At 40.7% G+C, this 12701-nt stretch overlaps 1 protein-coding gene and 1 long non-coding RNA gene across 2 annotated transcripts; both read left to right on the forward strand.

Annotated features, from left to right (window-relative positions):
• The first annotated feature begins 2117 nt into the window (after positions 1-2117).
• Positions 2118-5346, forward strand: LOC137284457 (uncharacterized). Its single transcript, XR_010956905.1, has 3 exons — positions 2118-2225; positions 4678-4834; positions 5135-5346. It is a non-coding gene; the product is annotated as an uncharacterized lncRNA (long non-coding RNA).
• A 396-nt stretch (positions 5347-5742) lies between these two features.
• LOC137284723 (uncharacterized) lies at positions 5743-9279 on the forward strand. The gene is made up of 2 exons (XM_067816642.1): positions 5743-6241; positions 6936-9279. Exons 1-2 carry the CDS (start codon positions 5824-5826, stop codon positions 7361-7363), a joined length of 846 nt encoding a protein of 281 aa, XP_067672743.1. The 5' UTR covers positions 5743-5823; the 3' UTR covers positions 7364-9279.
• Positions 9280-12701: the final 3422 nt, after the last annotated feature.

Raw genomic sequence — 12701 nt, forward strand, 5'->3', positions numbered from 1 at the left:
GATGACAACTTCTTTAATTCTTTTAACACGACGTTTCAAGGCTAATTCTTGCCCCTTCGTCAGGTGGATGACGAAGGGGCAAGAATTAGCCTTGAAACGTCGTGCTAAAAGAATTAAAGAAGTTGTCATCCATAATAGTGTCTTGTATAATGGGATACCATATCGAGTCATAACATTGCACATGCATGTGTGTGTACGTGCGTGTACGTGTGTGAAGCCTACGTGTGTGTACGTGTGTGTAAGCATATATAGTGTATATAAATCACAGTGCGGGACCTCTACCCATGTTAATATCATAATTTAACATAAAACTTGTTGCGGTCTCCGAAATGAAATATCTTACAGAAAAAAAGTTCGTAAAAATTATAAAATACATGTATGATAAAATGGAGCCGAGAGACTTTCTTCAAACTGACTGGGGCGGTGGGGTAGCCTTGTGCCTAAAGTGTTCCCTTGTCACGCCATAAATCCAGATTCAATGTTCCCTGCACGGGCACAATGTGTGTAGCCAATTTCTGGTGTCTTTCTTTATTTGTGCGCGTAACGATTTTTCATTGCCATTAAAAAAATAATTTCGACTTTGCAGCGTCACGATCATTCATTTGTCCATTATAACAATGAGTGTCTGTAAGAACGAGTGTGACTGAATCTACAACTCATTCAAATGTGCTAAACTTTCCAAGCTGTATTTCTGAGAGAAAAAATACAAAGATGAGTACCTCCCTCGTCACTTTTTTCCCATCAAAATTTTTAAAAAGTCCTACCGCCCTCGTCACTTTTGAAAAAGATGTAACCGAGAAACTTTTAATTCTTCTATGCAGCCTAATAGGTGAAGCGAAATGGGATTTAACGTTATACTCAAGAATATTTCGCTCCGAGCGGATAACTCCTTGTTTTATCATTCCAAGGCATATATTTTACGGCTCCTGGTATGATGCGGCTGGGGATCGAACCCGTGACCTTTAGCTCTCTGGCGGACGCTCTAACCGGATTAATACTCTCTCGGGGCCGAACAGCTTCCTAAATGTCCTCCTTTTCTTCTCAGAAGATTTTCGTGGGAGTTTCAAATAATCATTAAATCTGTTAGAATCAAATTTCAATTACCTCGTCAAACGAAGTCTTTTAGATAAGGTAGGATACATCAGACCTCTTTGGCCTTTCTGTTAACAACTGCTACAATAATAACTTGGACACATCTTCTATTTCTTCTAGCGTCATAAGGATCATTAGCATATGACATTTTGAAATTGGTCACGCGTTAATACACATCGCAACCAATCACAGACGCAGACGCAAGCACAGCACTAACACAAACAGGGACTGTGTGTTCCCAGTCGAGAGCAGAATCTAAGGGCTGAATGTACATTATACATTCATGTTTGCACTAGAACGTCATTTTGCGATGTCAGGGCAGGTAAACTGCTCATGGGTAACTTAAGTGAAAATTTTATAAGTCATGAATAGCAAATCAGATATGTTGCTCTTTCAATTCAAGAAACCACGGCCTTGTCTTCCTGTAATGGTGACAACATAAATTAACACAGAGAATAACATTTATACACACATGATCAGGGGCGGATACTTATAGAAAAGGGGCAGAGTTCATTTTCATCCGTTTTCACGAGAGTTTCAAAGGCCAATTAATATACATTCAGAACAAAAAGGGAGGTGCATACCCCTGCACTCCACCCTAGTATCCGCCTGTGACGATTAAACAAATTCTCGTACGTAGAAGGGGAAGGTCTCGTAGATGATAGAAAGGAACACAAGGGACGTTTGAAAGCGGTACCATGTCGTTGTAACATTATGTTCAAGGGACATATGCACCCATGACAATTTCACATGTTTGTATGTATTACTATACACCTAGAGAGACTGTTTGATTCATATGCATTATGAAGCCGTTCATTAATCAGATTATGTGAGTCTTAGAATATGCGCCGAGGCACACTTTAGAGAGCAATTATTTAGGAAACATGTAACATATGCCAGTCATGCATCTGCGATTATGTACAAGTACACGTGTTATAAATTAGTTCCCACGATGTTTAAGCAATACGGGAAGGGTGTTTCCAGGCTCTGCCAAAACAAGCCAGTCTGAGATTTGTGTACGCATGATCTGATGACGTAGAACACAAGTACATTCATCTGTCAGAAAGTTAGCAGAAGCAGAGAATACTTAAAGTGTTATGCGACCGTGATACAGATCCCCGCAGACAGATCTGGTAGGTCAATATAGATTCCAAGAAAGCAAACTGATCGAAATAAGTAGTTTTACCACCCGCTCGATCCGACTGGTTCCAGTGATATATTCTCCACGTAGAAGCCAACGGAAGCTATAGCTAGGTTATCGTTAGGGTCTATATTTGGAACGAGAGTTCTTGAGGTAAACGTAGAATTGTCTTGTTGGCGAAATGCGTAGTTGCTCATGGAAGTTTTATCTAGAACAGTTAGTGGTTTGCGAATTTCCTGTGTACTATTGCAAATTTTCACTTTTTGAACTCGATATTAACAATATGATTTTTTCATTCGTGTTTTTTCTTTGCCGATTAGAAGTGCCGGAAAGTAATAACAGTAATAATTATAGGGCTTTCTTTCTAAGATGTTTAAATTAACTCTTTACGTGTTGATAACTCTCTGGATCTAGCAAACCTGTTGCTAGATTTGGGTACCGGTTTGTGTGGACATGAGCGGTGAGATAGGCGCGTGGTTATGTCGTTGGAATTTCCGGACTAAGCACATTAAGTGCAACCTGCTCCGTCTCCCGCTTCTTATAGTTATGGGAAGAACGTGTAAGCCATATTCTCTCAATATGGCCAGCAAAATATTACTGTATGCCCTAAATGGTTCCATTCTAATGTCCACTCGGAGATTGTTTGCTTGTTGTTGAACGCCTCATCTGAAAATATTTCAGCGAGATGGTGGCGCTATTTTATATCATAGTTTGGACCAGACAATCCTGCGATAAGGTACAAGAGATTCGGGTCACTCAACTGAGATGACCTGCAACTGGCAGATGTAACCGAACCCGATCACCCGACCAATAAAAATCATTTGGACGCCTCTTACAAGCATAATGATTCCAGTATGTGTTTCCAGTACCAGAATTTATCTTGTTTGATCGAGTGGCTTTTTAGAGGTTGGGAAGTTCAATATGAACAAACGTTATGGATAACACCTTTTATTTCGTTAGTGCGACGTTTCGATACATAATTTTAGTATAGCGGTGTAACGAATAATACTGAGTCTAAGTTTACTTAGACTGTCAAAGGTACAAGAATCTATATCAAAACAACACACGAAATAAAAGAAGTTGTTATGCATTAAGTTTGTTCATACTGAGATGATATGATAATGCGTTACGTATTGTTATTACGACCAACAGCATAACTCTAAAAGCTGTATAGAGCCATTGTATAACATGTAGCGCTGTGATCCTGTACCAAAGAGTAAATATCCTAGCTCCTGCTCCATCTTCTTTATCTGCACTGAGTTAGTTTCATATTATTCCGCACAAAGCAATGAGGAACAATGCCATCGAGGTTTAAGAGATTTTAACCCAATTTCTTACATGTCACTCCATTGGCTGTCTTAAATGTTCCCTAGAACTGTTATGACGTCATCAGTCGAGTCAAAATGTAAAGCAGTCTGTCTTTCGGACGAGATGGAAGTCTGAGAGAGGTAGATGAGGAGAATGTCGACAGTGGTGAACTGTAGCCATTGCAATATCTGAACTGTTCTGTCTTGACGGAAGAGCACGTCTTTTCTGAATCTGATTTTCTTGGTATGCTGCGCTTGCGCCACAATGCACGTCGGCAATGACTGCACAATGGCGGTTTCTTTGGGCAGTCATACACGGCCGATAAGCCATATCTTACTTCTCAACAATACCACAAAACGGGTAGTTACAATTTGTTCGTGGTTCTCCCTGCTACACCTTATCTCAACGTCTTTATAGTGTCATAGGAATTATCCATCTCCCAAGGTGTTCTCAAATAATTGTGTTTGCTGTGTAGTCCTTTTCCTGCAAGTATTTTGTCTATGCACTCTCCTAAAACTGTGCAATGTCCAGAGGTCGAAGAGTCCTGCTTATATTACGGAATTATTTTACCGAAACAGTTTTAGAAAACAATTCGGCTGACTCAGGTATAGTGGATATTTCCTTCCATTGCGCGGCATCAATATTATTACATATTTCAGTTATACTTATACTCATATTCATGTAGGGCCCCGAACCTATCAGTGAACCCTAGAGTGTGACAGCTTGTAATTTCAAATAGGAATACATATGACAAGAGCTTTTAGTCATGGACAGATTATAGTTAAATATATTCCTTGTAACTAATAAAGGGACCTTTCTAGCAACTAGTCCCAACACGTCGTGGAGTATTTATATTTAAGAGGTCATTCAGCAGAATCTTATTTATAAATTGTCTTCAATAATGTCTTTTTAGTGTTCTGTGTTTATCTGATGAAAGCAATTAAGAGGTCATTCAGCAGAATCTTATTTATAAATTGTCATCAATAATGTCTTTTCAGTGTTCTGTGTTTATCTGATGAAAGCAATTAAGAGGTCATTCAGAAGAATCTTAAGGGGTGTTCAATAGATGTGATGATGATGATGATGATGATGATGATGATGATAGTACAGATGTTTTTTTGCCATATGCCACCCAGAGAGGGCACGATGCCGATCCCACACATCCACCATCTGACCCAGGCGGTACCCCTGGCGCTTCTCTTCCTCCTCCTGCTGTTTATGGCCGCCTTCCTGGTGTACAAGTACAGCATGTTCTCCGGGACAAAGGCCAAGTAGACGCTGTCTTCTTTGACGGTGAGATGCAAACCTTCTATTTAAGTGATTGAATTATTATACCTTTTTGTGTCGAAATGCATTTTAATTATGGCAACAATTCTGACAGGACGACGGAAACGTAGGAGACGTATACTCGCATATAGGCGAAATGGTAGTATATACGTGTATTTTTGTTTAAAAACAAGTCCCCAGTTTTTGATTTATAGTATAACATGTTGAATTTTATGAATTCATTTGTCTCAAACTGATCGCGGTTCAGATAGTTTCCGGACAAATGGGTGTCTAGAATTACATTTTGACGTGTTGTGTCTATTTCAGATGACTTAAAGAACAATGGACGCTCAGCGTGCACCGATCTGACTTTTTCCCCCATTCGGAGACGTTCACGAAACACCAGCGACAGTTTTGTACACATAGTTTGTCTACGAACGGTCTGGTTTGTATGGATTATACTGGACGGCAAACAATGATGAAATGGAAAGCAATAGCAATGATGTAATTCAAGGATTATAAAAAAGATGCGGAACTGATTTTGTGCGTTGTTTTTATTGTAGATAAACATATTTGCCTCATCAACTCATTACACGTACATACTGTTTTAAACGCTGAAAAACTGTCTACTCAAGTTTCAAACTGAGTTTAACAATTTGAACCAGCTGGATATAACAATTTAAGTTAATTGCATTTCTAAAATACAATTTAAGTAATCTATCCACTATAGATTATTATCGATTTCAGTTTTTCAGTTGCTTTTTCCTTCGTTTTCTCAAATTTTAGAAATCTTAGACTTAAGATTGTTTTGAGAAATCTGGGCCTGAACATGTGTCATTTGCAGTACAACATGGTTCCTTTATCTTCTGTCAACGTCTGTTATCCTACATCATTTGAAACAGCTGTTGGACTTCCATACTAAAAACATGGACCTTATCTTATAGCAGGGCACGTGGACCGAACCATTGCTCATTTCGTTATATCATTACATGTAATTATGCAGGTAAGAGAGGGTGATGTCAGATACCAATATGGAACATCGCCTGTTTCTTGCACTGGTACTAGCGTTCCCCGTGGTCCACTGTCCCATTACATCTATCTTTAACACCGATGGCGATACCGACTTGGGCAGCATTGCCTCCCATATAAACAGTCTTGAAGACCAGGTGTCTACACTACAGGAGCAGTTCGACTCCGAACTCAAATCTACCATGACGGAACTGGTTAGCGTAAAGAACCAACTGAAGGAGTGTCGAGATGCACGTCTTAAACTCAGGACTGAGCTGAATGCCAAGTGTCAGATATTGAAGCTGGCATCTGACGAGTTGGTCGTCACACGATCAGAAATATCACGCTTACAGGAAGAAAGCCGGCAAGTAAAGACCGCCTGTGTTGGCAATGCTCACTCAGTTGCTAATATATCGGACATAATTGGTAAGTGTGATTGCAGTGTAATAATTACGGCTTGTATATCTCATGGAACAAGGTTTAACTTGGACCATATGTATAGTAGGCTAGTGGAATGGGGTAAAAGAGGAAGAAGTTTAGGCACACCAATCAGTTTGTTGCCAGAACCAAACTTGCACCTTTTCATATATTTGGCGTCATATGAAGGGTACCGATAGTATGACATGCTGGATAACTGACAAGGTGGAATACTGTGTGTGACTAGGTATGTTCGGTATTAAGATAAATCAAAATATACTCCTAGAGCCCTGGAGACAAATATGCCCCAAATAGATTGTTTATGAACAAAACAACATTGTCAGTGGATTTCCTGTAAAGTTTTAAGATGGTAAGAATAGGATTATCTGTCCTTGAGTGTTCGGGGGCTGATTGTTGATGTAAATGTATGATAACAGAATGAAGATGGGTGAAAATGACGTAACACTAATTTTATGTGTAATTACCTTTATTTATATGCAAACATGCATTGTTTGGTGTTGGATTGTTCATTTCTACGATGTTGTTTCTTCAGCTACCTGTTATTAGTACTTACGCCATGTTATTAATATTTCTCAATATTTTAGGAGAATACACTTTAATTTGATAATTCTTTCATCCTACCGTCTGGCCTTTGAAAAATACAAACTTGACAGCTATGACTTCTCCACCATTCTCTTTGCAGGTGCAATACGTACAAACGTTTCATTTAAAGTATCGTTATCACACTCCCTGCACAGTGTAGGCGACAAGGACATACTCAGATTTGACAAAGTTCACATAAACTCTGGAGGACATTACCAAAAGGACACGGGAGTATTCAGAGCACCGGTCAGTGGTTCGTATATGTTATGGGCAAGCGTTAGACTGACTGAACCCAACAGCTTTATCCGCATCTACGCCAAAAGCAGCCATGAGGTCATTGGCCATGCGCATACGGAAACGTCAACTTCTGTAACACAGAGTGTTGCCAGTTTGCTGACGGTGACGTTCTTGAAGGCAGATGATGAGGTGTGGTTCATCAAGGGTTCTGGAGCTACCGTTATTCATGGAGATAAACGTGATTCTGTGGCATCGACATATGGTGGAGTTTTGTTGCGTCGGCACAGTTGAAATGCTCATTTTCATTGAAAAAATCTTGTAGCCAAGAGGCAACGGTTACATACATAAGGGAATCACTAGTACCCTTATTCAGATACAATTCTCCTCATTACCTATCTATGAATGGCGATAGCGTGTGAACCACAGCGGACGTTTTACTCCTGTGTAGTTGACAGCGGCGTTTGTTACATCATAGTCGATGGTTAAAGTGGATGACGATGATGTGTGCATCATAAGTTTTATCTACGTGGGGTTGACGCCACATGTTACATCATAGTCGTTTAACGTTGACGGGGTCACGGTGACCTTTGCACCATATAGGTCTTGCTGAAGGTAATGAATGGATCTGATGAATTGTGCAACAAATGCCGTTGATTAATAAAACTAAATGTAAGTACCAACATAAGATTTAGTGGTTTAAGCGAAATATCATGCCACGATAAAGAACAAAATGCATGCTGAGGTCATCTCGTTAAGACCGAGGAAGATTCGAACATCTTCACCAGATTGGGACGTCATTTTGTGGAAACAAGGGTGTGAAGTTACTGCTTCTGAGAAGATTTTATACATAGTAAGACGGCATAAAAGTTGAGAATTGTTTGAAGTGATACACATCACAGACATTTACCACACTGGTGATAACCACTCCACTCTTCGGTTTCTGACAAACCTTGAAACAAATTCGATACCGCGACCATAGGTTACCGGCGCACCCAAGGGACGCAACTCTTCACATCGGAGTGTGGCGTTATAGATGAATCGGTCATCCATGCCCCTTGCAAACATTTGATTTGCGTGCGTTAACCAGAATCATCATGACGTGAGTGATAACAGACAAGAGGTTACATATTTCTGTGACTTACTTTCCGATGACGCAAACTCCTACCGCCTTACCTTCTCATCACCGATGTGAATAGAATTATCTTCGTCGAGAAAATTATGAATGCAGTTCTGGTATACAAAAGTGAGAAACTGTGAAAACGCCGTTCGACTAGACGTTTTGAAGACAGTTGCGAACCCTTGTGTCATGTGTTCCGAGTCTCCGATTCGCTCCGATTCGAATCTTTGATATTTAGCACGTGGGTTTTCTCAATGTGGTACACATCTACGATCCGCGAGGTCTTCATCCAAAACACTCAAACCCTCATTCATATTGTAACACAGAAACACATTCGTGTTCAGTAACATACTGGCAACGTGTCAGCATCACACTCCATGGGGTAACGTTGATTTTTGCTTTCAGTCAAGAATGGCGTATCGTTTCTTGTATCAGATATCTTAAAGTAAGTTTAAACAACTCGACGACTGCATTCGACCAAGGTCAAGGTCAAAACAGAGGCAAGGTCATTGTTCCTACCTACACTCATACCTTTGATTATCGTCTATCTCTGTTTCAGCCTATCCTTTAATTTTAATCTACGACCTTGTCTTTACTTCCATACACTAACAGACAAAACATACGCATTTGCTCACAGCTTAGATAGAGTGTGACTCTTATGGAAGAGAAACACCATACCAGAGATATGTCATTAGAGAAAACCTGTGCTTCCAAATTAATTTTGGCCAAAGCCAAATGATGTACATTTCAGAGGATGGTACTTTCACATCCGTGGATAATATTTTCATTTCTATGTGAAACACAGATAAACGTGGATTGACTTAGAAGCATTGTAGCACCTCGCTTTATACACCTACTTGCGTATCGCATGTGTAACATCTGTCCTTATGCATATATGCAATTGAAAAAAAGAAAAATTAAAAAATGTGCAGAAAAAAATGGCCAACAAATACCATTGGAGAGTGTATCAGTGTGACCGCCAAATACTTTTGCATCTAAAGTGATGTACAAAAAGTCCTCGCATGTAGTTTTGGGACTGTATTAATAGCATATTAGCTTCTTCGTCGTTGCAATAAACTGATGTACACAATACAGCCTGGTCGAAAATATTGTGGCGTTGATTATGACCTATAAACCGAACAACTACACCGACAGCACGTTCGGCTGTACTAGTCAGATCATCATCAGACTTAATGAGGCAGGTAAACCAATCTTGCCAGACATTTGACAGGAGCAGAAGTGCATGAACGAGAGCAACCACCGCACAAGCATTCGTTTCCAACTCGTGTTATTCCGTGATAGGCTCTTCGAGGTAACGGAAGTGGTGAGTAGTGACAAATGCCGCGCAAGATGACGCGTTTTTCATTTGCGAACAGTGACGTATTCAGCATCAACAGTGTTGGATCACCGCACCAACAGGAACGCCATCGACCCTGTCATGAACCCGTCGACATCGGCTGAATTGTCTACGCTGGGCTAGGAACCTAAGGAGGGAACGTTACCTTTGAAGACGGGGTCGGTCGTGTCTTTGCAACAGGCACACAATGTCGCACTTTTAAGCCACAGTTAAAACACTTTTCAAAACATTTACGACTCGGTCATTGTGTCTTGGAAACTGGTCTCCAAGCATCAGACGTCTACTTGATTGTCTACGTCAGTATATTGTAACAACGAAGAATCTAATATACTTATCTATGAAACCTTCCTTGTAGGGCAATAATATCCGGTATGCCTCGTCGAAGTTAGGATTGTCTTGAGTGAGTTGTGTTTTACGCCGCTTTAAGCACTATTCCAGCAATATCACGGCGGGGATACCAGAAATGGGCTTCACACAAAGTGCCCATGTCAAAAATTGAACGTGTTTCTTCGGCGTAAAGAGCGGAGCCCCGGGATTGCCTTGAGAACAAAGGCGGAATCGGAATCGACCTCGGGTCTTCGTCGTAACGTGCTAACGCTTTAAAAACTATAGCTGGAAGTATCAAGGTGCGGAACAGTAACCGACATTTTCTACTGCTTCTATGGTAACCGTTTTATAATCATAATATAGTGATCTGTACCCGAGTTGACAACATATCTCCGGGTCAAAATGGACAATTTTGGCTTTTGTCTGAATTACCACACTCAAACTAGCAAACTTGGAGACTGCTTGGTTGCCATGGTAATGATATATTATTTATTAATATTTGTATACATGATCTCTCCGTCCTTCAAGTTCTAACATTGATGAAAATGGATCTTTCTTTCCAGACATGGACATGATGAAATAGCTTTTACATCAGTGTGAGAATCTGCCACCGTTGTATGTTTCCATTCAGCATACTTCTAGTAGTCCTTACAACTGGTAGAATAACGGATTCGTTTCAGAAAGGGTCAGTAATGCATTCGGGCATTCGCAAAGTGACATTTTCCGTACCAGTTGAACAAATATGGCCTGCTGTCCGTCTTGTGTTTGAATAGGGGCATCTTCGCTTCGTCCACTTTTACCTGGAATCAAAACAAGGTGACGAGTGCAGACCCAAGGAGAGCAGGTTGGTTAATAACAATTATATTGTTTAACGCCGCACTCGGCAATATTCCAGCTATATGGCGGCGGTCTGAAAATAATCGAATCTCGACCAAAAAATCCGGTGATCATCAGCATGAGCATCGATCTATGCTACTGTGATATGATGACGTGTCAACTAAGTGATAGAGCCTGACCACCCGATACTGTTAGTCGCCTCTTGCGACAAGCATGGGCTGCTGAAGACCAATTCTTACCCGGATCTTCAGCCAAGAAAAGGCACCAAAGAAAACGAATCAAAGACTTAAAAATTGTAATCACCAACAAATTATCAAGTTTTTTATGTCTCCGAAAGAGAAGCCATGGGGCTTGAATGACAAGATAGTCATTTGCAATTAACACGAGGAACGGCACTAAAATAGCACTAAAATAATACTTGCGCGCGTTTAGGTTGTTAAAGGTTCTGTGGAAAACACAGCTGATGATATGTTATTATGTACACCATATCTTTGTATTTGAATATATGCAGGCACTCACTTAGAACATATCTTACCTCGACAAGGGTCTAGTTGTAGCCAAACAATCACTTAGTGATACTGACACATGAAGGTCCGGGATAGAATAGGCCTTTAACAACCCATGCTTGCCATAAAAGGCGACTATGCAAGTTGTAAAAGGCGACTAACGGGATCGGGTGGTCAGGCTCGATGACTTGGTCGACACATGTCATTGGTTCCCAATTGCCCAGATTGATGCTCAAGCTGTTTGTCACTGGATTGTCTGGTCCAGACTCGATTATTTACAGACCGACACCTCCCAAAGGTGCAAATTTTGACATGGATCTTGCGAAAATTTAATTCATGAAAATTATTTATGCTACACTGAATTAACATGGAAGTAAATGGGAATTACGCCAAGCCTCCTAGTGAGTTCAGATTTACGCCGCCCTCAGCAATATTTCGGCTATATGGCGGCGGTCTGTAAATAATCGAATCTGGACCAGACAATCCAGTAATCAACAGCATGAGTATTAGTTTGCGCAATTGGGAACCGATGTCATGTGTCAACCAAGTCAGCGAGCCTGACCACCCGATCCCGTTAGTCGCCTCTTACGACAGGCAGAATCGCCTTTTATGGCAAACATGCGTTGCTGGAGGTCTATTCTACCCCGGACCTTCACGGGTCTCAAATGTCAGAAAATAACTGGCATTTATCTGTAGTACATCTGATTTTAATTGAGTGACTACGTTTGGTCTTACACCGCTTTGAAAAATGTACCTACAAAATGGCATCATGGCAACATGCGGTGTTACAAATACCCGAAGAAACGACGGTCAGAATTTTACCACTTCGGTAAAGCCCATAAATCGACAAACCTGGAAACAGCCATTCTCCTCCCACAGAGGTTACTTGTCATATCTTCCTACGAACCTCTGTTCTAATACGGCCATATTAAGCGGTTCTCATAAAATCCCCTAGCTGCAAAAAATGGCAGCAGATTTATCTCCCTTTTTCTGTCCAACCAGAACACGTGTTACATCGACTTAGAATCAACTTGACAAATGCAAGCAATGTGGAGAAACAAATATGACATGACTGAGTTCTGTCTAGAAGAAACATTTGAGTATCGCGCTCGGGAAGAGGTTCTAGTTTTCACGATGCATCCGGAAATTACCGAGATCTTGCGAACGATCACTTTTGAAACAAGGCCGCTGATTGCACTACTGAATTTGATTGCCTCCTATCTTGAGTCTTGAACACTCGCACCATGAAAGGGTCGTATTAGAACAGAGGTTACGTAGGAAGATGTGACAAGTAACCACTGTGGGAAGAGAATGGGAAACAATGCGAACAGGGATTCGAACCCACAATCTTAGATTTAAGCGTGTCCAGGGACTATTTGTAATTCAAACGTTCGTTTCTTTTTCCACCAGACCATCTGTTTTATACTTACAGTCCAGCTTGACCTGATCAAGTGATTACAAAAATTAAATGCATTGCATGGCCGT

The sequence above is a fragment of the Haliotis asinina genome, chromosome 5 (assembly GCF_037392515.1).
Source record: "Haliotis asinina isolate JCU_RB_2024 chromosome 5, JCU_Hal_asi_v2, whole genome shotgun sequence".
Lineage (NCBI taxonomy): Eukaryota > Metazoa > Mollusca > Gastropoda > Lepetellida > Haliotidae > Haliotis > Haliotis asinina.

Excerpts from the sequence above, each read along its gene's own strand:
- LOC137284723 (XM_067816642.1), top strand. The coding sequence starts at position 5,824 with ATGTCAGATACCAATATGGAACATCGCCTGTTTCTTGCACTGGTACTA. Across the intron at positions 6,242-6,935 it reads TAATATATCGGACATAATTG|GTGCAATACGTACAAACGTT; the intron begins GTAAGTGTGATT and ends TTCTCTTTGCAG.